We start from the raw sequence: 25,428 nt of genomic DNA, 5'->3' as shown, positions 1-25,428 counted from the left end.
CTGGTAGTGGAATGATAGACAGTTGAGAGCTGCCATGTGGGTGCTGAGAATCAAACTGTCCTCCTCTGGCAGAGCAGCCAGTACTCTCAGCTGCTGACCCATCTCTCCAGCCCCTTTCTTTTCCATATTTCCCCTCTTGTTCCTGAATTTTTGTCAGATGAAAGTATTAAGTGTTGTTCTTGTGAAAGTCATCAGTTTTCCTTTTAGGATTTTGTATTAGTTATAAAATTATCTTAGACAACAAAATTATCTTAGGTAACAAAAGGGTAACTAATACTGACACTTGCATGTTTGTGATTTCATTTTAACATGAAAAAATTTTATTCATCTAGAAATTATTTTTCATTGTTTTCTACCTTTGGTCACTGAAAACATTTTTAGCATAGCACTGTGATTTAAAGTTAATGTTTATCACAAACTGAAGTGTTAGAGGTAAACAGCTTTGTTTGGGGGCTTTCTCGTGCCATTCTGCTATTTCTGTATTTTACTGTTTACTTCTAATTTTTCTTTACTACTCTCACTCATTTTGTTTTTCAACTTGTAATTTGTCAGCTTTAAAAACAGACCTCTGTGCCGGGCGGTGGTGGCGCACGCCTTTAATCCCAGCACTTGGGAGGCAGAGCCAGGCGGATCTCTGTGAGTTCGAGGCCAGCCTGGGCTACCAAGTGAGTCCCAGGAAAGGCGCAAAGCTACACATAGAAACCCTGTCTCGAAAAACCAAAAAAAAAAAAAAAACAGACCTCTGCAATTTAGTTGGAATTTTACTGAATTATAGGTTATTTCCATGAGAATTATTAATGTCTTTAAAATATAAAGGTTTTCCATTCAAGATCAAGGTAATACCTTTCCATTGATTTAAGTTCAAAAATGTCACTTAGATAATTCTTGATTTTTATGAAGTATGTCTTTGTAATTCTTCTTAGCATTACTTTTTGTTTTGCTTATTTCCAAGTTTGTTACAAATGAATTTTTCTCAAGGAATCTTATTTTAGGCTATTTATTATTGGTACTTATTAAATTTTTAAAAAGCATATATATTAGTACAGTTTATCATCAGTTTCTATTTTTCATGTAAATCTGCATTGAACCTTGTAAGTATGAAGTTTTCATAATTACTATCATCATAGAACTTACTGATTCCATTATTGTTCTGCCAGTTTTCTATTAGATTCCATTGGATTTTCTTATGTACACACACATATTATATACAAGTAATTATGACTATAACCTCCTTTCTTCTAGGCAGTCATACTCTTTTTGGTTTTCTATTGCATGAGTTCCCTACAGCAATGTATCCCCATAACAAGCTTGAATAATAAAAGGGATAGAAAACATCATTGCTTTTATGCTGACTGCACTAGGATCTTCCATTTTACCACGGTCTTTTATATTTACTTTTTATAATGTATATCATGCTAGAGCTACTACACTCCTATGTTCAAGGCAATCCAGTAGATTTCTATGAGGACTGAAGGTAAAGACCAAAGTCTGCGCTTTGAGTGAGAGGTCCTAACAGCACCTAGAATCCCATTACGTTTGATTTCATCTCCTATTCTCTTTCTCCTTGTTCTCTCTACATGTTGAGGTTCTTGTGATTCCTTTAGTATTACACCTCAAGGCCTTTTAAGTTTTGTTTCTCTCCATCTATAATTTTCAATTTCTTCCTATGTCTCCTGGCCCCCTAGCTTGTCTACATTTTGCTCCCAATATCCTCTACCTATAATGTTCATTTTGTACATATATTTCTTAGCTTTTTAGAGTAAAAGTCTAAATGACCCAGAAAGGTTTTCTAGTGATAATGAATACAATATTCAGAGTTAAAATAAACTATAAAATATATTAGATATTAAAATATGTGCTCTGAATGTGCTAGCATTTGTGAGCCTTTTATTTGCTTTGTGTGATGATTCAGACCCATAATTGTAGCTATTTAAGAGGCTTACATAAGAGGATCACAAATTCAAAACCTTTGTAGGCTACAAGAGGGAGGACAAGACCAACCTGGGCAACTAGTGAGACCCTGCCTCCAAACAGTGGAACTGGCAGCTGGTGATAGGGCTCAGTGGTAGAGTGCTTGCTTAGCACACACACGACACAGCTTTCTAACCTGTCTCACTGAAATCTGACTTGTTGCTTTTCAGATGAATCAAAAGAAAGTCATTAGGGCATAATCTAGGATAATGTGTTTCATTTGTTGGACAACTTCCGCCAGAGGCCCTAAAACATCTGTTTGAAAAGATTGGGTGACCCTCTCTATTTCCTGGTATGCCAGTCTGAGTGTTCAGAGCTGTAGTTATAACATTTTGAGTTCCAGAGTTCTTCATGAAATTTAAATTTCTCACTCGCAGGTAGGAAGTTATAAAATGCAGATTTATTTCTTAGTGGACCACAGACTCACCCCATGGCTCAACAGAACATGTAGGCCACTTTAGTTGGCTTTCTGATGGTCATTTGTGACGAGAAGGGTTTTTCAGTTGTTGAAAAACTTGATATAGTGCTCCAGTACTGCATTCCTGTGATGTTTGTGATTCCCCATATATTTGATGGTCTTCCTAGTGCTTTTAGTTATTGTCAAGACACATTAACACTTTTTCCTTGTCTTGTTTGTCCTCCCAAGGAAAAGGTTCTTGGTTTTATTAGTTTATTTTTTCTCTTTTGCTTCCTACTTCATTAATTTCTGTCTTGATTTCCCACTATTCCTTTTCTATTGTAACTTTTATATTACTTTAAAGTTGGCATATGAAGTAATTGGTTTCATTACGACATCTTCACTCACATGTGTCATTATACTTTTTTCTAATTCACTGTCCCGTGTTCTGTCTTCCCTTGTGCCCACTCTGCGTTGGCGGCTGCTTCTCTTCCTCCAGGTAGCTCCCGCTCTTGCTTCTTCTGTGTTATCGTCTGGAGCTTAAAAATGTCCAAATAAATAGCTTCTCATTATCAATTAATAGTAATTTATGAATGATAACTTTTTCTTAGCTCAGTTTTTTTTATAGAACCATTAGGTTTTTATATGTACTGTAGCCAATATTGTCAATTCTTTTTAGTTCTATAATTACCATTCAGGCTTCTATTTTAACTGAGAATTGTTAAGAAAATTAATTCGTTAATTTGACTTGGGGAACATTGAGTATAATTTTGAAACAATAGTTTTTGCTTCACTATTGATAACATTTTTCATAAATGAGCAATGTTGTGCATTTTTATTATTTTTAAATTATTTTAAGTGATTTTTATTATTATTAATTTTTACATCCTGACCACAGTTTCTACTCCCTCCTCTCCTCTCAGTCCCTTCCCCCATCTCTCTTCAGCCCCACCCCATCCACTCAATTTCTATTCAGAAAAGGGCAGGCCTCCCATGGATATCAACCAAACATGGCATATTGAGTTGCAGTAAGACTAGGCACCTCCCCTCGTATTAAGGCTGGACAAGGCAACCCAATATGAGGAGTAGGGACCCATAAGCAGGCAAAAGAGTCAGAAGGTAGAAGGAATATTCTCATATTCAACTACTTTTGTTGTAGATAGTGCTGTTTACTGTGCTAATGAAGAATGCATGTTACTATACCATAAGTTTGGATTGGTCCTTCCTTCCTTCCTTCCTTCCTTCCTTCCTTCCTTCCTTCCTTCCTTCCTTCCTTCCTTCCTTTCTGTTTTTCTGTCTTTCTATCTTTTCTTCTTTCTTTTTTTTTTTTTAAACTGGTGTGGTACTAGGCAAATGATGGAGCATGCCCAAGGTTCTGGCTTTATTCCCCAGCATCTAAGAAAGATAAAAGAAAAGAGCAAGTGCATTAAGTGTGCTTTTCTATAGTTGAGATCTTCTAGAATTCTACATATTACATTTTATACGTTTGAAGACAATTTTGAGATATCCAGACCGCCAAATAAGCCACAATACTCAAAAGATGAAGGCTCCCCCAAAGTCATCTCACAATTCCTATTTATCACATAATTATACATATTGAGTTTATTCTTTAAAATACCTTATTTTCTACTGTTTAGAAGTACAAAATCTTATTTAAATGGTTGCATATTTAAGAAAACAGTTGATAGAAAAATCAGTAACAAATGGAATTGCAATTTATTTCCTCCTTATTTATTTTAAGCTGCCTGCAATAATTCCAAGGGCCCTACAGAAATCAAATAAGTAATTACTCTTTATAGGAACCCTGTGTGGCTGCAGTAATCTAAATTTATGACAGTACCAACTCTCAGGCCTCACTAGCGTCAGAATTGCTGATTATTTTTGCTGATGAAAAACAAATAAGATCATTTGGAAGACTGGAAACTACTATACAATGTTATAGTTAATCTAAATAAGAAAATGAAAGTCAAAGAAAATGTCTTTCACCAAAATTTTAGAGATCAGTGACTTGTTTTAAAGGCAGATTGTCTTAACAACAATGCCTCATAGTTGAATTTACTATTTGATGTCATCGGTATAAAAAGCTGCTTGCATCCTCCCATTCATCTTAGTCCTTTGTTGCCCAAAGCAGATTGTGTAAAATACTGCACATTTATTTTCAGCCTCTGCTCTCTGTCACACATAAATGAAACCTAGTTCAGAAATAATGTGCTTCCAGAAACACAATATATTTAGATTTTTAAAGGAACAGTGATATATAAGTTTGCTTTGGTTCAAGATAAATAAAAGTAGGACGATGATTTATGTGGCTTTTTCACTTTTAATTATTGGATGGTGGAGGAATAGAGTTTCAGAAAATACCAATGTGCTTTGATTTGCAACTTCTAAAAATAGTTGGATTTGTTTGCCAACAAAATCCGTTGCAAAACATAAGCACTTATATAACCTATCTCTTTTTTTTCTCTCCAGAGAATGAAGTTTTCTCAAATTAATTCCATAATTTTGAAAAGAAAATGACACTTACACTTTAACCATCCTGTGGCTGGTCGGTCGTATTGACACACTTATAGTAAAACTGTTCATGTTTTCTTCTTCTTTTAGGTTTGCTCAGTTCTTATTCACTGAAGAATTCAAAGCCGGTTCACGGGTCCTTGAAAGCATATACAGCTTGTACGAAGGCTTCTCTGGCACTGTTTGCTTTCTCATTGATTTGCTGCAGCCCAATCAGGCTGAATTCCCTCTCTTCAGTGTCTTTGTTTAAAAGGTTCCATCTCCCATTGCAGCCTGGCAGAAGTCCCCCTGAGATTTCCTGAGCCGCCTCTAGGCAGTTTTCCTCCTAATCCACATCCAATGGTATCACCACCATGAGCCTGCACATGGCTGCCAGAGGAACGAGGTCCACCTGATGAAGAAAGTGTGATACCAGGCTAGAGAGGGAGCCTGCCAAAGATGCCACAACTCATCTAAACACCACAGATTTAACGTTTCAGGGGAGAGAGGTGAAAACCCAGGATCAGAGAGAAAAGTAAAAGAAAAAGAATGTTTTTCAGTTTGTGACACCGAAGGCAAAATGAACTGGAAATGATGGAGACAGAATGCCAGCACTTTCCAACTGGAGAGCAAATTGGACCATCTGTGCATCTCCACCCCTCAATTTGGGAGTGAAGACAATCTAAATAATCTAAAAATATATCAAATAATTTTGCCCTGTTAAAAACTGTTAGCAGGGATCAAGTGTCAGGATGAAGGACATGAAAAGGCACCCTTGATTGTCCTAGGCCATTTTTCTGAGTGGAGATATTTGCATATGTATGTGGGTGGTTTTTTTTTTTTTAAATCACTATCCTGGGCACTTTAAAAACATCATATCATAACTTCTTTTAAATACTGAAATTTGAAGCTCCCGTAGGCCTTAGAAGATCTCTTTCCCTAGTTTTGTTTTCTTTCCTAGAGCTCAGAATAGTAAGATTCAGGGCGGGAAGGAGTGTAGTTTTAGTGACAGCCTAAGCTTAGTAGCTTAGGGGTGTGGCGTGTTTAGCATGCACAAGGCCCCAGTTCCAAGCCTAGCACTGCAAACAGAAAGGAAGACAGGAAAATTCATATCTAGCAAATAAGTGTTTTTATCATGTGTTTGTCTCAATTTGAAGTGTGACCTGTATATTGTATGTTAGTAATTCTTCAAATGCCTTTATCTTTGTAATCTCTATGAAGCTATTAGACTGTAAAATATGCTCTCTGTGATAATCATTCATCTAAAAAATCAGGGTAACTACCACAAAGGTAAGTCATTTCTGTATTTCTTAGAATACTGTGAAAGACATGGAATGAGGAAAGTAGAAGTCGTTATAGAAAGAATGTTGCTCCATTTTATCTGATTAGATTAAGAATGGAACGAACTCCCTGGCTGGTCACCTTATCTTGCACAACACAGGACATGCTAGAGCTTGGCTATCATACCAGTTGATTCTAGTTATCATATGAAGTTTACTTCTGCTATAAACACAAGTTATAAAAATTCAAGTCGATAGTGGATTGCTGAACACTAATAGGAACAACTGCCACTTCAGTACACAGAGTATGAGTTTACCACAGTCCTGGTATTTAACCATTGAAGTTCAAACATCATATTAAGGAAACAGTTGTGCTGTATAAGATGTCATTATTTCAGTAGCCATTAGATATTTGGATATGTATATATACACAGGTACATATGTTTATATGTTACATTTATTACTGTATAAACTGAAGCACTATTTGAACCATAGATAGACTTTGGGAGGAGTTAGGTAATACTTTGCTGCCTAGAAACATTTGTGTGTGTGCTGGTTTGTGGAGCTGTATGAACCAATGGATTTGTGTGGGTTTGTATGAATGTTGTATGTGTGATCCTATTTTGGAAAAGAGGACCTCTTGTATTCATAAGATTCTCAAAGAATCTTACCAAAGAAAAGAACTGTCTTTTTATATTTTATGACTCTTTGTACGTTTACAAGCACCAACACAAGCTGGGACAAAATGATTTTTGCAAAACATGTACCATGTTGGCTTATGGTCCCATTTTACACCCTCAGATCTCAACATATAAAACTGGCTTTAATTGCTCATCTGTGAAAATAATGTTTGGAGTAAAACTTAATTAGATTCCAGTTCTTTCTTGAGGAGGGCAAGCACCTTTTGGAAAGCCTTGAGGAAGATTCTGTGGCCAGAATGTTCTCCTTTGAAAGGACCAGTGACAGCTGTCTCACCATCTCATTTAAAATGCATTGGCCATGGGCCCCACAGGCTAAAGATAACCAGCAGCCAGAATTGGGCCTTTTTATTAAAGGAAAACATGCTTTTATTGTGTCTGAGCAGCCACTCAGTGTGTATTAGGTGATCTCCCTAAATAGAGCTATGAGGGAGCAAAACAAGGATTCAAAGTCTGCTTTCTCCTTTGAAGTTCATGTGGTCAGTATTCCAGCTAAGAAATATGTAAGCACCACAGTCCACAAATGATCCCTTCCCTCCAAGGTACCTCCTTTTAAACATCTGCCCACTTCTTCCATCATTCATTGTACAGACTGAGAAACCAAAGGACTAGGAAATAACACATAGATCAGCTGCATCTGTTAGAGTTCTAGGAGCTTTAGAAAAACTAGACCTACCTTTTTAATATGTAATAGAGTGACTGTCTTTGTGCTGATCGTTCTGAAAAGGTCACTATTTTTGTATATCATATCTAAAAAAGGGTCATGTTTGGGTGTGGTCTTTCTGAAGTACCACTTCAGTAAATATGAAACAAGGATACACTTTTTGGGGGGCTATTAAACCTATCATTGAAACTTTCCATTTTCCTGAAAGAAAAGCACCATTGGTTTGGGAGGGTCCTCTTCTATCTTATTTTTCCAAGAAAGGGAGGAAAGACGCATATTTTCAGCAGGAAAGTGAGTTATGTAATTTATTTCATTATCAGTTTCATGTGTAGTAACATTCTTTTTTTTTTTTTTTTTTTTTTTTTTTTTTTTTTTTGGTTTTTCGAGACAGGGTTTCTCTGTGTAGCTTTGCGCCTTTCCTGGAACTCACTTGGTAGCCCAGGCTGGCCTCAAACTCACAGAGATCCGCCTGGCTCTGCCTCCCGAGTGCTGGGACTAAAGGCGTGCGCCACCACCGCCCGGCTAACATTCTTAATGTTAAAGCATGCTCCCCCTTGAAAGCTACTGTGTCATTTTTTTTAAGATTTATTTTTATTATCTTTAATTACATGTATGTGTGTGGATATGTGCATGAGAGTGCTGGTATCTGTGGATGCCAGAGGTGTTATATGTACCTGGAGCTGCAGTTATGGACAGCTCTGAGCCACCTGATGTGAATTCTTGGAATGGAAATCCAGCGTGGGTTCCCAGAAAGAGGGGGGAACCCATGCTCTTAACTGCTGAGCCATCCCTCCAGCTCTTACTATGGCACTGTTCAAGCTTTAGGACTATTTTCTGTTGAGGACAGAAACAATTCTGAATGCTGAGTGGAGATGTTCGAGGATACATGGAAAGAGTCTTAATAATAAGGAAGGAGACTACGGTATACTTGGATAGCTATATATTTTGTAAAGCACTATAGGTTGTGGCATTAACAGTTACATACCTTTCCTTCCACACATTAACTGTCTATATTTAATTCACCCTATCTCATTGCCACTTTACTTCTTTTCAGCCTGTAACCTGATATTTGAAGAGAACAGAAGTTTGACAGTGTATATTTCCCACTGTTTTTCCCCAGGCAATTGACCATGTTGTTAAGGTATTCAATTATGACAATTCATTACACAGAACAGTTTACTTGATCTGTAGTAAACTCTCATCTCTTCTGGCAACTTACTTCTTTAGCTTTCTTTGAGATTTTAATCAAAGTATTATGCAAATTGTTTTGGTTTCTGTAGTGAGTATATCTCAGCAATTTCGATGCAAGAAGTACGAGTTTAGGATTTATAAGCAGGCTAAGAAAGTATACACAGGCTGAGGGTGTCACTCTGTAGTAGAACACTTATCTAGCATGCATGCAGCCCTAGGCCCCAGTCCCACCATTAGGAACAAAAAGACATAAACGAAAAGACACAGTTAAAAGGAAACAGTAATGCCAAGAGAACCGTGTTAGAAATCCCAAAGCCTTGTTTCTGCCACTTACTTGGGGCACTGTATGTAGTTAGGTGCCTTGTCTAATTCATATACTTGTCATAGGAGTTATTTGTAGGGTTCTTTATTATTTAAAAAAGTTTCCATATTTTAAGTTCCTACTATGTACATAGAAAATTATGCTGTTAACATTTAAAAACTGAACAAAACAAACACATGTCATATGACGATGCAGTGCTTGAGGTCCAGGACACTAGATGGGGAAAATGCAAGTGTATACATTTTATATTCTACCACCAATTCTGACTGTGCTGTTTGTGCCTCAGGTCTGACTTGAAAGAATTTCCTACAGAGGAATGGGTGGTGTAGCCTAGAAGCTCTCTTTAACACAAATATTTATTTTGCTAACTGAAAATAAAGGATTGTGGTGCCAATAACTCGAGAATTGGGTCAGCCAGGCCGTAACTATATAGCAAAAATGAATTGGGAAATAGGATAATTTAACACTGATTTTGATCCGTATGTTAATTTGGTCCTCAGAAGTGTGTTACCTATAGGAATAGAATTGTGAGGCCTCCCTTAAATTATTTAGTAGGTCTCAAATTAATAGTTGGAATGACTAAGCCTCAAATTTACCAAGGTCATGTGATATTAGCATAAATGTGGCTAGGAAAGAAAGTGAGAAGGCAGGATCAGGGCTTGGGGCTTACTTACTGAAGCTCAGCATCTGAAGGTAATTTGTACATGTGCATTTAATGGCACTAACAATGAGTATAGTCTTACCAACTTTTTTTTTCTTTTTTGCTTCCTGGAGTCTCTAATCCTAAACCACCTTCAATTCAGCATGTGTCATCATCTGTCTCTAAATATCTCATTCAGATAATGGATTTTTTTCTATGTCTGTTTAATCACACGCATGACCTCTTTTCTCCTGGGAAGGCAGACTTCCTCCATATCTCTGTCCACATCTGTTCTTAGCTAAGAGCATGGGGCTCAATGAGACTTAACTCCACTTTGGATAGACGGGCTGACCTCAAGGTCACTAGCAGCCAGAATTGGGACTATTCTGTAGTCTGATGACAAGTCCAGCCAGAACAAGCTGCCACAAGAGTGCCTGTGCAATAAGAATGAGGTATGGCGACATGTATCTTGCTTCCACTCCATAAATGGGACTGGTCATATGTTTTTAAGTGTCATAAAAGATAAAAACCAAAGTAGTTCCTACATGGACTTTGTCCGTGGTCATAAGTCTTTGACTGGAGGTGCACTCCCCTTATTTTATAAATTGAAAGTGTTGATGAATTGGGACCTCATGGGTGATGCTGTTAAGATTTAAAAGAATATTCATTTCATCTTCTTTCAATATTGAACCGTGTCCTTTCCATCCAGTTCCCCTCACAAATGACAAAGTCTCTCATCTGCAGTATTTCCTGCATCTTCATTTCCTTTTGGGGTATCTGTTATTCACCCATTTTGAATTAGCTTTGAAAAGTTAGTTAAATGGAAAACCAAATCTGTATTTTTGTTCTGCATTGGGGTGGAAGGAAGGCTGGTGAATTGTATGGTGCACGCGAACAGACTTATCTTTGTATTCAGATTCACCTGAAAGGCAACATAGCTCTTTCGTTACAGAATCACCACTTACTAAAATGAAACTAGCCGATGACTTGAGGGTCTTACATAAAGACCTAGATCTTTCTGAAGTGCCCTAATACACTCCCTCTTCTTATGCTTTCAGAAATGGCAGGCACTCGAAAAGAATTGAGATGGGGAGAAACACCTGTGTGTATGTGTAAACAATTCATAAATATAGAATAATGCAGTTCTGCTGAAGTTTTCTTCATATATTTTTTGCGTGTGATGTGTTCCTCAATATATAATCTTGTATTGTGTATCAAGTAGCTGTGGCTTAGCAATCAGTTTAAAGAAGACATAAACTCTATACTTGTCTTCTGTCTTCAGCAAATGACCTTATTATAACATATTTTAGTGGGATGTCTGATACCATCCCCCAATGTTTTAGTATCTCTGTGTAAGTGGCAATTACCAGTAAAATAAATTGTGTCACTGAATTTGGTTCAAGTTGAATGTAGTAATACTTATATGTGGATACAGTAAAATAAGCAGATTGATTCAAATAATCAGTCTTGTCTCTGTCTTTTAGGACTTTAGTATTTTAATATTAGAGGTGTTTTCTGAAGACTGTAGCAGCAGTAGACTCCTTTTGCTCTTGAAAATTCAGTATCGTTTGTATTATATAGATGTTCCAGAAATAAGAGTGGAACACTCTCAGTGTAATAGTTTGGTCTCAGAATCTGGTAAAGGACAGTGCAGTCTATAATAAGGTAAGAGCTTTCCCAACTTGAAACTGCTTGGGGAGCTCTTGGAAGACAGGACTGAATTTTAATCTCTTGGATGTAGTGGTACCAAACTAACAATTTTTAAGATGGATTTTGTAGAATCAGTGAAACATGTTGAAAAGCCATATATAACTAGGACTGGTCAAGCATCACATACTAGAGTGAATAGAATCTACTTCACCAAGAGGGTTTTCATTTTTGCACAGTTCGCCATATTTATAAAAATATCATTGTATCATCATTGGGTTAAAAAATGTTCATCTTCCTAATGGTACTTCCTTAAAATACATTTCCTAAGCAGCAAACCAGTGCAATCGCCCAACTAGTAACTCGTCATTATAGTCTGACAGCTTCCTCCTACCTGAAGCTAAGGGTAGACAAGCAACCACAGTGTAATGTACTATTGAATTTCGAAGACTTGCTCAGTAAATTAGTATTACTAACAAAGTTGTGCTCTTTCTGCATTTCTCCACCAGTTACAAGTAAAACAAAAGTATAAAAATAAACCAAATGATAGGAATCAGTTATTAGTACTTTAAAATCCTTTTCATTTTTATTAACATTAAATTCAACACCAGTTATCTATTGTATATAAGAAGAATTTTGAAATACTTGCACACCAATTGAGAGGCTTTGTAAAAATGCCTTTTGGCCAAAATCCAGTTCTTTGACTTCTCGCTAAGTATTATATTTCCTTAGGGGTACTTCGAGGTCTTTGAAAGATATGTCAGTAGCAGTCCTAATCTTAGTGCAGAACATTTTGCTAATCATTTTACTATATTAAAAAATGTTATACTATAATATTTTATAATAAAACAAAATTATCAAGTATTCTGGCATATTACATATTATTCTACCCAAACATCACTTTCTATAAGTCTATTACTGTATACGCATATTTTTAAAAAACATCACAGTGAGTGTTTTGGTCCTAGTGAGGAAGTAGAATGCAGTATATGGCATTGATTTTCCATGAAAATGTACTTAAATGTAGGGCAGGGAAACCAAGCTGTAAATGTTTCTGTTCTCACGGGTGAAATGACCAACGATAGTTTGGAAAGATCACCTAACAAATGTTCGCCAGAGTTTCGCTTTTCTTGTCTGTTGTTCCTAGAGCAGGAAGGACACCTGTCAGTTGAATCTGCTTCCGCTTCACAGAGGGGATTCGCTCACAGTCCACTGCATGGTGTAATGAAATCTCTTCAGAAGCGAGACTGACTCAGAAACTTAGTGATGCACCTTACTATTTTTTAACTGCTCTTACAATATCCAAAACACTGTGATATTTCCCATGTGTTTTCTGTATTAGTTTTGTACTGTAGAAAGTAATCTGCCACAAACTGGACTTTATTGTGTTTAAAATGATGTCGCTGGCTTATTGTCCCCCTGCTCCACAACATGGTCCACTTAATAATGTAAAACCTGTGATAATCCTTTGCCTTAAAATCTGATGCTGAATCATTATTGTGTTCTAATTAATTACTCTTAGCTACTCGTTAATTTCCCTTTAAAGCTAACTATGGTGTCAAATAAAATATTACACAAATACTCTGTGGAGGGCTGCTGGTGGTTCTGTTTGTGACTGTGTGTATCTGGATCCAGGACATGGTGGCCTGCTGGCTTCTATAAATAGGCATTCGTAATCCTTTTGGAGAAAGGGCCTGGGACTTCTCAGGCCTTGGCTGAGTTCTCCCCTCAACCCTTATAAATAGATTTTCCCGTGTCACTTCAACAACCAAGTCAAACAGCTCAACTTGTCCTCTTCCTCTGTCTTCATTCTTCTTGAGATCTTATGCATCTTCACATTTTGTTTGTATTTACATCATTTTCCAAAATAGAAAAATGCCCAAGATGCCTGAAAATTAAAATCACCCAACTTCTTCATGGAAAATGATCTTAGAAGGTGTGAAGGAGTGTGTGTGTGTGTGTGTGTGTGTGTGTGTGTGTGTGTGTGTGTGTGTGTGTGTGCTGGGGAGCGGGAAGTCCATCCTGATGCATAGAAGGTTGTCAAAAGTTCAGTGAGTATACACAGAGTATACACAGAACCTGCACAGGTTAACACCAGATCAACTCTAGCCCTGAGAAAAGGAAGTAGACACAAATTCCAATCTCTAACCAAGAAGGTATTTGCAGTTGATAAGTTCTGGGAAGGGGAAATTTTTTTTTTCCAATTGAGTGTTAATGAGCTTCTCAGCCACACTCCAGGGCAGGTCTCATGGTCAGGAGTAGGGGGCCAACTCAAAATGGACTCCATGTTTGTTTGTCTTTTTTTTTTCTTTTTTTGCACTTTTTGTTTCACTTTGTTGGTTTTGACATTTTTTATCTTACTGTTTGATTTTCATTTTAGGTGTTTTTTTTGTGTTTGTTTGTTTGTTTTTGGTGACACAGAGAGAGCATGAAGTTGGGTGGGTAGGGAGGATGGGGGAGTCAAGTAGGGGAAGAATATGTCCAAAATATAATGTATTAATTTTTTAAAAATAAACAGTTGAGTGAAAAAGAAGTGTTAGTGTTGGCATACCAACAGAGGTATGTGTTGGGCTAGAAACTGTTTCCTTATTAGGCTCTGGTCTTTGACCTGCCATGAGTTAGTCACAGCTATACAGCAATATATTCTGTAGGCAGTTTGATTTGGAAAGGAAAACTTTGGCTCCCACAACTCCTTTGATGCTCCTTCCCATTCTGTACTAGAAAGACAAAGGACACGCTCAAGGGTTGCATTGAAAAGTTAACCGTATTTCCCAGTATGTCGAGTGCATGACAAGACACTTGCTCTCTGAAAAGCATCTCAGTGGCTCTGGCTATTTTGGAATGGCAGGAAAATCTGAACTTTTGACCGGGTGTTTCTTCTGCCCAGAAACTAGACAGTGGATCAGGAATTCAGACTCCCCCATCCCCAATTCTGGTTTCTGCTGGTTACAGTTTATCAAAGCCACTGGAGACAGCCCAGAACAACCAACTCTAGGACTCAGAGGCTTCCCGCGAGGCAGCTTGGTTGGCGACCTCCTGCTGCTGGCTGGGCACCAGCTGTCAGAAGGCTCCTGGTTCGCGGCCCGCCCGGAACAGTCTCCACGGAGGCGGCGCGGCGAGCTGAGAGGCGCGCGCTGGCGGCTGCGCACGGTGCTCGTGGGCGTGTCCGAGCGGGGCCACGCTGCCCGCCCCACCCCACCCCCTCCCGGTGTGGCTTGCCCCCAGGCCCGGCTACAGCGTGCGCGGCCCATTTGGCCGGGCCATCGTGCCCTCGGCGGGCTGCGCTGCTCGCGAGCGGATCGGGGCCGGGCATGCTGGGATCCGCTCTGGGAACCGTCACCGCTGCCACCGCCACCGCCACCGCCGCCGCCGCCACCCGCTGGGCGAGTCTGAGGCGCGGAGATGAAATTCCCGGCCTCGGTGTTAGCGTCCCTGTTCCTGTTCGTGGCCGAGACCATAGCGGCGCTCTACCTGAGCAGCACCTACCGATCGGACGGGGATCGCATGTGGCAGGCGCTGACTTTGCTCTTCTCCCTGATGCCCTGTGCTCTGGTGCAGTTCACGCTCCTCTTCGTCCACCGCGACCTCAGCCGCGATCGCCCACTGGTGCTGCTGATGCACCTGCTGCAGCTCGGGCCCCTGTACAGGTTCGTGCAGACCCCAGAACCAACCCTTAGGCCGCAGCCCCTGGCCGTCCCCCCTCTACTGCCCCAGCTGAGGGAGAAGGCCTTCTTGCAAGGGACAGGTGGCCAGAACCAGGGCTGACCCGCCCTGCTTTCCCAAGCCTCACCATTCCAGTCTCCAGCATGTGGCAGGGTCTCAGAGTGGCACCAAAACTGAGATGCCCTGGATTTCGGGAGCCATCATATGGAATTGCCAATGTTTGCTTCAGTTGGACCAAAAAGAGCAGCAGTCTTTGCCTTTTTCGGTCTCATAAAAATACATTGCTTTCTCTGTGGTCAAGTGGCCTTCGGCAAGATTGGCATGTGTGGTCATAGAACAAACCTTCGGAAGTTACTCTAAGCACGGTTAAAGTCAGAGCCTTTATGGATCATTTAATTTAGTTTATCAAACACATGGCACTTAACTGTGTACCAGGCACTATTCTAAGTGCTTTGTTAAAATTTATTTAATTCATATACAGAAGTCTAGAAATTCATGCACTCTACTTTTCTCTTGCCGTGATGAACATTGGTCTAGAGTGAAAACACACGTAGTACCAGAGATATCTTCTAATTCTGCCCAATTTTTAATATAGCCATGAAATCTGGGACATGATGTGCCTTGAAGACAGGAACTTGCTTTGTGTTAAGAAAAAACTACTAATGTCATTTCTGGGGGAAAAAGTTATTGTTGTTGCAGTTTGTGGTGCTGTGGATGGAATCCAGGGCCTGGTACTGGCTAGGCAAATGCCTTACCGTCGAAGTATATCCTTAGCCTTAAGAATTACTCTTTATGAACACAAAGCAAGAAGAAATACATAGTAATGAAACAGAGTCGATTTTAATCTCAGAACTTGAAGGGAATTTAAATATATCGTTTTCATATCTTTTATCTTACTAGATGAAACACAAAAGTAAACGTTTATGTTCAGATTTTTAAAATGTTCACAATATTAAAATTTTGCATGCCATTTTAAACAACCTTTTAGCTTACTGTACTGACTTGCAGTTTAACACAGTTATGGCAAACTTGGTAAACAGGTTTCCCATTCTTCAAGAGCCAGGGAATCCTAGAAAGGACAAGAAACATATGCTGGTAATAGTGAGAAACTGCTACTGATGTCCTGACAGTCAGGGAGGAATCAGAAAAAAAGGTGGGTGGGGTACTTAGAAAGCATTGCAATCAATTAGCTAGTAGAGAACCCATGTCCTGAAGCCAGCGCGGTGGCCCTGCTCAAGAAACTAAGTGAGATTTGACTTTAGACAAGGCACTCATCATCTAATGTCATCTGTGGGGAAGAAACTCCTATTTGGGTGGAGTGACTTGGGGAACTGAGAATTCTCAAAAGTTGCTTGTGCTAAGTGGTTTGGTTCATACCTACAGGCCTTAGCTGACTGACTCCTTGCCATGAAGTACATGCAACCGTGCTCACAGCATTTGTTTGTGTGTTTATTATTTTGGTGCTGGAGGTTGAACCTAGGGCCTTAGGCATACTAAACCAATGCTCCACCATTGCTGTGGGCTCCCCCAGTCCCTGTCCCCATTTTATGCATGAGGCAAATGAGGCTCCAGAACACATTCCCAAGGCTTCCTTTCAAAACGCAATTAGGTTCATTGTGTTCTCTGTGTTCTGGGAAAGAAAGTAGAGTGTGCAGTACATTTTATCAGCAGTTCCATCTTTAACGTTTTAAATGTTTGATCATTTGCGAACGAAATAAAAAAAACAAACACCCAGAGCAACCAGGCAAGTAAGAATCCTCTATCATTGCTGTCATTTTGAGGTGTTTCTTTAGACAAAGCTAATAAAATATTACATATAAAAACAGCATGGCAACTATAAACTAGACCCCAAGGAAATATACTAAGATGTTAAGAACAATAGTACTGAGTGGCAGAGTGTGAGTTTAGTTTTTCCCTCCTCAACATGAACGTATAACAAATTTCTCCTTTATTATGAATTTTTGGTTGTCTTCAGTTATGACAGTAATTTTATTAAGGAGAGGAGCCTCATATTCTGACATAGCTGATTTCTGTCAAGGAAGTACTGGACCCATGATCTTTGAACTGAGAGACACAAAATGTAGCTTCCAAATGAAAGGAAAATTTCTTGATTTTTTGGTTAACAGGACTTAAAAAAAAATTAGTGGGATTTCTTCCTAATGATTGGTTCTAATTTGAACTCTTAAATCATCAGCTTTTCAGAAAGATCAAATTATTCCCCCAAACAAGGGGATCACAATAATTTCTCCCTTTTACCCCTTAGCAAGGGTTTTTAGTAATATTTTAAAGTTGTTTGGGGGACAGTTTTCTTCTACTCAAGTTAGGGTAGCCAAACTACCATTTTTAGGTAGACGCTGTTTTTTGACTTCATACAATATGATGACCTAATTAAAGTGACATACAGTAGTTTACTCTGTATAGTGCTTGGCTTAGTATACAGCTCCTCAGTACGGGGAGAATGGCGGTCTGCAATACCTTACCCTAATGAGTATGGACTCAAACTGCTAGCTCACTTCTGCCCCCCTTTTTCTTCAGGGAGGCATTGGTAGAACTCTTTATATCATTTATTTATTATAATTTTAGTCTTATATTTAAATGTATAGCTACAGTTTCTATGGTGCTTTCTAATATGAACTTTGGATAGTGTCTTGAATTACCCCCTTTTCCAATTTGAAGGGAAATCTTGCTTTCAGCTATACTAGATATTCTGAACAAACAGAAGGGAGACTGTCTTTTTCCTCCTGTTTCCTACTGTTCTCACAGTTATGGTAACTTTCATAAATTAACTGAAAGGAGGAAATATAGATGAGTAACTTCAAGAAACCCCCATCTTTATTACTAGCACAGTTTAACAGACAAAATGAGAGGTGAACAAAATCTAGATTTATAAGATGTAAGTTAAGCCGGGCGGTGGTGGCACACGCCTTTAATCCCAGCACTCGGGAGGCAGAGGCAGGTGGATCTCTGTGAGTTCGAGGCCGGCCTGGGCTACAGAGTGAGTTCCAGGAAAGGCACAAAGCTACACAGAGAAACCCTGTCTCAGGAAAAACCAAAACAAAACAAAAAACCAAGATGTAAGTTAAAACTGTCTAAAATTGTTATAGAACATTGCAAAGTGACTCATAGTAGTATGTCTCTATAGGGAACTTTAAAAGTAATTTAAAATAATAACAGTCCACATTTGAAAAGCATTTCTTTCCTTTGCAAAGCACATACATTGTTTAATTCCATCTATAGTCAAACCCTGTGAGCTAACTGGCACAGTCTTATTTCTACAGTCCAGGCACTGAGACTCCGGAGATTAAGCAAGTGGCTTGTCAAAGGTTTCACAGTATTTTCTATTGAACCAGCATAGCTCTCTGATGTAGCTTCTCAGACATATGTCTCACATGAACATAATATAGCTTACAGGAGATCGTAATATTTCTTTGGAAAAAGTATTTTCATTAGAGTCTTTGGTACCTCAAGTTATTTGTGTTGCCATCAACACGCCTAGTTTTATCTAGGGAACAAACTGCTGTTATGGTTGACAAATGAATTATGCTCGAAAATGGAACTAAGTGAAAAAAGGTCAATCAAATTACTAAGTATCTACAGCAGGGATCATCATGGGGTCTGCAGACTATGCTCCACTGGCCAAATCATGCCACCACCTGTTTCTGTATTAGAAATAAATAAGTAAAGTTTTATTGAAACACAGCTAGAGTCGCTCCTTCATATAGTCATTCCTTTATAGATTGTTTGTCTGCAGAGGCAGAGCTGAGCAGAGACCCTGTTGGCCTGTTGAGCCTAAAATACTTACATTACACAAAGGTCCTGAGCCATGGAATATGTGATACTGAGGAAGTACCTTGAATAATTTTTATGAAGGATGTTGGTCCTCTACCATTGAGCTATATCCTTAGCCCTTACCTTGGGTGATTTTGTTCAAATAGCTCATGCAGAGAAACAACAATTAAAACAAACTCTAAACAAAATTGAAAAAAATACACAAGTCTTGGCAGAATTTTAAGAAAACAGCAGTAGTTTGTTTCTTAGTTTTCTACTTAGTAGTAGTAAGAGGTCTTGGGACAGTTCACAAATTTATAAGGTATGATGTTTGAAGCATTGTTAAGATATGCCAGGTGTGGTGGTGCATGACTTTAATCCCAGCACTAGGGAGGCAGAGCAAGTTTGAACCAGCCTAGTCTACAGAGTGAGTTCCAGGCCAGTCAGGACTACATAGAGAGACTCTGTCTCAAAGGGGAAAAAAAAGACAATGTATCACTAAGAAAAAGCCATGGATTGTGAGAGGCTCCACCATTGGAGTTATCTGTGCCATTAGTTTTTTTTTTTTTTCTGGAAACATTTTTCATTTACATGGCTGATCTCTGAAGTTTCATTCAAAACTTCCCTTCAAGCATCAATAGAACTGCGGTTTTCTACAAACCCTTATTTCCTTCATTTATTTCATAGAGTAGCTTTTAGCATGTTCTACCTTTTGTTTAGTTTGGTCTTTAGAAGCTCTAAGTTTGACTTTTATATCACAAGTAAAGAATATTTGTTAAAATAACAGAGAAACAGAAAGTATATTTGCACAGTGAAGAAAATGAAACCTTTAATTTGACTGCCCAAAGAGAATAATTCTTAATGCTTTTGTTTTATATCCTTACTAGTATGTATATGGGGTTATGATTGTAAGCTGTCAGGGAAAAATGAGCCCGAATTTCAACAGTTTGCTAATTTCAAAATTTACTTATCCCCATCAAGTCTGACCAAGGTATGAGTTGTTTAACAACTTGTTTACACAATTTCTATTTAACAATTGTCACTTTTGAGTCAATAGAATTCAATTCTGTCATTCCACTGTTTATGTGTATATGTAAGTTTGTGTAGTTTGTATACATTTATATGTGTGAAGTTTTCTCTTAAAGTTTGCTTTCCTTATCAAATGTGATAAAATGTTTTATTAAATATAATAAATGTATTTTAATTGTAATAAATTAAATGTGTTGGGGATTGAATCCAGGGCCTAATACATGCTAAGCAGACTGTATCCCAAGCCCAGGATTAATTTTTTAAAAAATTTGTAATATGATTGTGTATTTGTGTATCTGTGTTTGTATGCATGTGTGGAGGTCAGAGGACAATTTGGGAGAGTCAGCTCTCTACTTTCACCACTTGAGAGAGATCCAGGGATTAAAGTCAAGTGCTCAGGTTTGGCAGCAAGCACCTTTACCCACTAAGCCATCTCACCAGCCCCAAAGGATTATGCTATTTATGTTAGACGTTTTCCTAAACTATCAGTTTTGAGAACTACACAGTATTTAATTGAGTGGATGTGCTTTGATATAGTTAATTATCCTTTCATTTTGAGGACCTCTAAAATAATCCCATTACTTTGCTATTAGAAATGATGCTGGTTTAAATTCTTTCAGTAAGGTTTCTTTGTGAACTGGTATATTAGAAACTATCATGTGAACCAAAAGTACGACATAAATATTGTTTTATTGCATATTATACTTATTCTTGTACTTATTCTATATATGTCCCATTATTCCATCTAGATAGTGAACACCTCTGAATGAATGGAGTGGGAGTCTTCAAGCTAGCTTAGTAAAGTACATCTGCTGTCATCACCTCTTTGAGAATAAATACCATGGCCATTTTATTCTGTCTTCTTCAACTTGCCACTTTTGATGGTCCAACAGTTTTAAGGGGTGTTCGTTCATCAGTCAAAGGTTTAAATTTTGGAGGCGTTGGGCTTGAATTCATGAACTAAACTTAAGTATTATCATTTTCTTCCAAAAAAAAAAACCTAGACTACACTGCCATGTCTTGATGAAAAATATTAAAGCATCTTTGATTGACTATGTATTACAAGATAGTAGACAGAATTCCTCTGACACACAAACCACACACCTTCTTTCCCCTGAAACAAGTGAACAAAGGTAATAATCATGAAATCTGTCCACTTACTGCATCATAAAGGCTTTATTTTACTATTTTGAAATATAAATGTACTTAGGTTGTCATAGATACCTCCAGGTGATACTATTAAGTTAACAACATTCAATAAACCCAAAGGAAGCCATAAAATCTAGCAGTATTGTAAGATTGTTATGAAAGTGCTTGTTTTAGGGCATAAAAGTCAATCTTTAAACCCAAGGGAAAATCTGTTTTTCCTAGCACTTCATTATGTAAATTTTCAGATGCACAGAGGAAAATCTTATTGACTTTTACACCCAAGTGCCTACAACCTAGATTATATAATTAACATTTTGTTGTGGGATGTTGTTCTGTATGCTGTGAATATGTGTTGCTCTAATTGGTTGATAAATAAAATGCTGCTTGGCAAGTAGCCAGACAGGAAGTATAGGTGGGACAAGCAGAGGAGGAGAATTCTGGGAACAGGAAGACTGAGTCAGGAGTCACCAGCCAGACACAGAGGAAGCAAGATGTCAAGGCAGAACTGAGAAAAGGTACCAAGCCACGTGGCTAAACATAGATAAGAATTATGGGTTAATTTAAATGTAAGAGCTAGTTAGTAATAAGCTTGAGCCAATGGCCATCTAGTTTGTAATTAATATAAGCTTCTGTGTGTTTATTTGGGTCTGAGCAGATGCAGACTGGGCAGGACACAGGAAAACTTCAAACTACAATTGGCACCTCACCATTGGGCATTGATCCACATAGACTAAGAAAACTTAAAGATTCTGAAAGCACAGAAACAGAGCCACACTAGTCTCACAGTCTCATACCAGCAGCGGAACAGACTCATCTCCTGACAGCTGCCTACAAGATGGAGCTGGCTGCCAGCCGCCATGAGCTAAGTGGTATGGCTGCAGATTTCTGCAAAAGCTGAGGTGGGCAGAGTCAGCAGCCAAGGCTGTTGCTTCTGTTCTAACCACTCTGCAGTTTAAAGCAATAGATTCACAATAAAACAGATTCAGATGAAATAAACCTCTAAACAGTTTACAATGTATATAAAAATATACATAGGCTTGGAAGAGAGAGGAAAGGGAATATAGACAGTTATATGAAGAAATAGATAGTTTTAAAAAATAAAATCTTTAAAGAGAAAGTACAAGTAATATAAAAAATAAGCCACATAAAGACGGATATTACACAGAGAATTTGGATTAGGTTGTCTTTGGGAGTTTTAACTGCAGAAAGACATTCGATTGTAAAAGCTACTGAGTTAAATCAATATGTATATTTTAAAGTCATCTTGATTTCAAAATTTATGTCTAAGAATATGTTGCTTTGGAAAAGAGGTTCTGCTTTTGTTTCTGCAGAAGATGAGAACCTATGGATTGCTTCCAGGCTAATATGGTTTGATCAAGGAAGACCCCCCTGAGAGGTCTCCAGATGATCCAACATCCAGAACTGCTTCAAGGCAACTATTCCAATCAGGACTTGACCATAATTCTTAATTCTCTTAGGATTCCCATAAGAATACAGCACCCTCTATCAGCAAGAAGTAGTCTAGAACACTATACCCACATTCCCAAAAAATGGATTATGGATATTTGTATTTGTTTAGAGATTGCTTACAAATTGTTATTGGTCATAGTCAATATCTTTCTAAAGAAAAAAGGAGGAGAGGCTATAGATATGATAGGATAAAAGGGTAGATTATTGAATCTACTTTTAAAGAGTAACAACTTATTTGAAATATTTTACAATGCTGTGGATTTTAGTTTATTGATACAAATTTAAAGTTAATTTTGTTATACTGTATTTATATTTCTACTCTTGTTTAAGGTATTATGTTTGTGCAGCTCATTTGAAATTGTAATGTATAATTAAGAAATACAGATTAATAATTAGTTATCTATGGTAGTCAAACTTATAGTCATGCTAGTTAAGTTTTCTAGGTATACATAGCTGTAATTCAATTAGGTAGATAATCTTCAAACACTTTATAGACCTACAGAGTATGGCATTTAAAATGTTTTTAAAATTTAGACTTTCTGGACAGTGAGACATGTCTGCTCCTGGCAGCACCAATTTACTTCAAAGAGAAAGATAGGCATCAAAGACACTCCATGTGGAGTTCATCTTCTTCTTGGCAGAAATAGCCATTTGGGCAAGAAACTGCTCTTGCCTGGACTGCTGATAATACGTTATATAAACTGGACATGCAGGACCCATAGGAAGGTGACCACTGAACTTTGCAAGGCAAGATGGTCCTTTGTGTTCCTGTTTCACAAAAGAAATTGCCAAACATTCTACAGAACACAGAGAGAAGCAACTGAGAGACTCTAGGACTATAAGCTGAAGATGGGTGCCCCAACATTGCAGAGAAATATTGGGTGACTGTCCAGGCAGCCAGCTGTCTCTGTCATTCTAGATTTTTGGAAGTTGCTTGCAATGCTCTTCCTCTTTACTTAGGTAATATTATATCCTCCTAAGGTCTTTGATGTAGCTGAAGACTAGATAGTTTTAATTTTCCTTGGTTATGATAAAAGATAAATTAGATATGAAACTTTAGATTCATAAACATAAGGTAGATAGAATATTTTCTTTAATTTTGCCAAATACAAATAGACTAGATATTATAACTGTAATTCTTGCTTGATAACTGTTTTATTACATGTAATTTTACTAGGTTAAAATTAAAACCTTCCTTTTTGATTAGACAGAAAAGGGGAAGTGCTGTGGGATGGTGTTTTGTGTGCTATGAATATGTGTTGCTCTGATTGGTTGATAAATAAAACTTTGATTGGCCAGTAGCCAGACAGGACATATAGGTGGGACAAGCAGACAAGGAGAATTCTGGGAAGAGGAAGGCTGAGTCAGGAATTGCCAGCCAGACACAGAGGAAGCAAGATGTCAAGGCAGAACTGAGAAAAGGTACCAAGCCATGTGACTAAACATAGATAAGTATTATGGGTTAATTTAAATGTAAGAGCTAGTCAGTAATAAGCCTGAGCCAATGGCCATACAGTTCGTAATTAATATAAGCTTCTGTGTGTTTATTGGGGTTTGAGTGGTTGCGGACCGGGCGGGACACAGGAAAACTTCCAACTAGAACATTTTGTTTCATGTATCTTTCCATCTCTTCATCCATCAAATCAGTCTCAGTCTCTCTCTCTCTCCATTTCTCCCCATCTATGTATGTGGCTCTCTCTGTGTGTATGTATGCTTCAAAGCAAATCATAGGCACCAATACTTTTTCTTTCCATTAGTATCTATCTATAATATTACATAGAGGGAAAAATTTGAGTCACTAGTTAAGGATGTGTCCCCAGGGTGGGCTTGGGAATACTTAAATAAGACATTTGCCAACTCCTGGGCATGTTGGAATTTAGCCATGGCCTATATGGGCTTATTAGGATAAAGAAATAGGTAATTTGTTGTGGTCTTCCGATGAAATTCTAAATGACCAGCAACTGTACACGTACCCAACTTTATTCATCTTCATGTTCCCTCCTTCCCTCTCTCCCTCCCTCCCTTCCTCTTTCCTCTACCACCTCTCAGCCTTATTGTAGCCCAGGCTCATCTGTAACTCACTGTGTAGCCCAAGCTGGCCTTGAATGCTTGGCAATCATTCTGCCCCAGCCTCTAGACGCTAGAGTCTAGAGAGTGTAGAGATTATAGGAGTGAGCCTGCACATTCTTTTTTTACTAGGGTGCTTTGTGGCATCAATTTTATGTGGAACATTACACACACACACACACACACACACACACACACACACACACAGCCTTATACCCTTTAGTCCTCTTTCACAGCAGGATGACAAAGTAGGTATCTTCTCGATTTTATTATTGAGGGGAAAAGTTCAGAATATAAGGGTTTTATCTACAGCTGCAGAGCTAGTGTGTGTCAAGAGGAAAAACTAAACCTTTTTCTGTGGCTCTAGAGTGTGAACTACTTCCCATTGTCTTGTTTTCTTTGCCTTGGAAGCTTTCAATGTCACCTTTGCTTGATTCTCACTCGATTCCCAATGGTCTACTGGAGAGTTTGTAGACTGACTCCTTAGAACCGATCCTGAGAGTGACTGATTTGGAGAGATTTAGAATAGCTGGGCGAGGGTTTGAGAATCAGGCTAAGTGAAAACAGGATGACTGGGAAAGGACAGAGTTCTGCCAGTCACTCATTTCTATGACTCATTCATTTGTTTCTAGGTGTTTTGAAGTCTTTTGCCTCTACTGTCAGTCCAACCAGAATGAAGAGCCTTATGTGAGCATCACTAAGAAACGGCAGATGCCAAAAGATGGCCTCTCCGAGGAGGTTGAGAAGGAGGTGGGCCAGGCAGAAGGCAAGATGTTTACCCACCGTTCTGCCTTCAGTCGGGCATCAGTGATCCAGGCTTTCCTAGGCTCTGCCCCACAACTGACCCTACAGCTGTATATTACCGTCTTACAGCAGAGCATCACTACTGGAAGAGGTATGTATGCCTGCTTTTTAAAAAATTTCTGCTTACCTTGGAGGTTCAAATTAAGAAGCAAAACAATTTTTATTCAGGTGAAATCCG

At 38.4% G+C, this 25,428-nt stretch overlaps 2 protein-coding genes across 2 annotated transcripts in view; both read left to right on the top strand.

Moving 5' to 3' along the window:
* Lancl3 (LanC like family member 3) overlaps window positions 1-7,825 on the top strand; it is a 104,672-nt gene extending 96,847 nt beyond the window's left edge. Inside the window, exon 5 of the mRNA XM_059250673.1 lies at window positions 4,970-7,825. Within this exon, the coding sequence (XP_059106656.1) occupies window positions 4,970-5,129 (160 nt within the window). The 3' untranslated portion in view covers window positions 5,130-7,825. The remainder of the gene's footprint in view (window positions 1-4,969) is intronic.
* Window positions 7,826-14,540: 6,715 nt separating this feature from the next.
* The window catches only part of Xk (X-linked Kx blood group antigen, Kell and VPS13A binding protein), a 49,252-nt gene continuing 38,364 nt past the window's right edge, over window positions 14,541-25,428 (top strand). The window contains exons 1-2 of the mRNA XM_059250620.1: window positions 14,541-14,947; window positions 25,079-25,341. Of these exons, the coding sequence (XP_059106603.1) occupies window positions 14,703-14,947; window positions 25,079-25,341 (508 nt within the window). The 5' untranslated portion in view covers window positions 14,541-14,702. The remainder of the gene's footprint in view (window positions 14,948-25,078; window positions 25,342-25,428) is intronic.

This window comes from Peromyscus eremicus, chromosome X, assembly GCF_949786415.1.
Source record: "Peromyscus eremicus chromosome X, PerEre_H2_v1, whole genome shotgun sequence".
In the NCBI taxonomy this organism is placed as follows: Eukaryota; Metazoa; Chordata; class Mammalia; order Rodentia; family Cricetidae; genus Peromyscus; species Peromyscus eremicus.
This window is presented reverse-complemented; position numbering and strand designations above follow the sequence as displayed.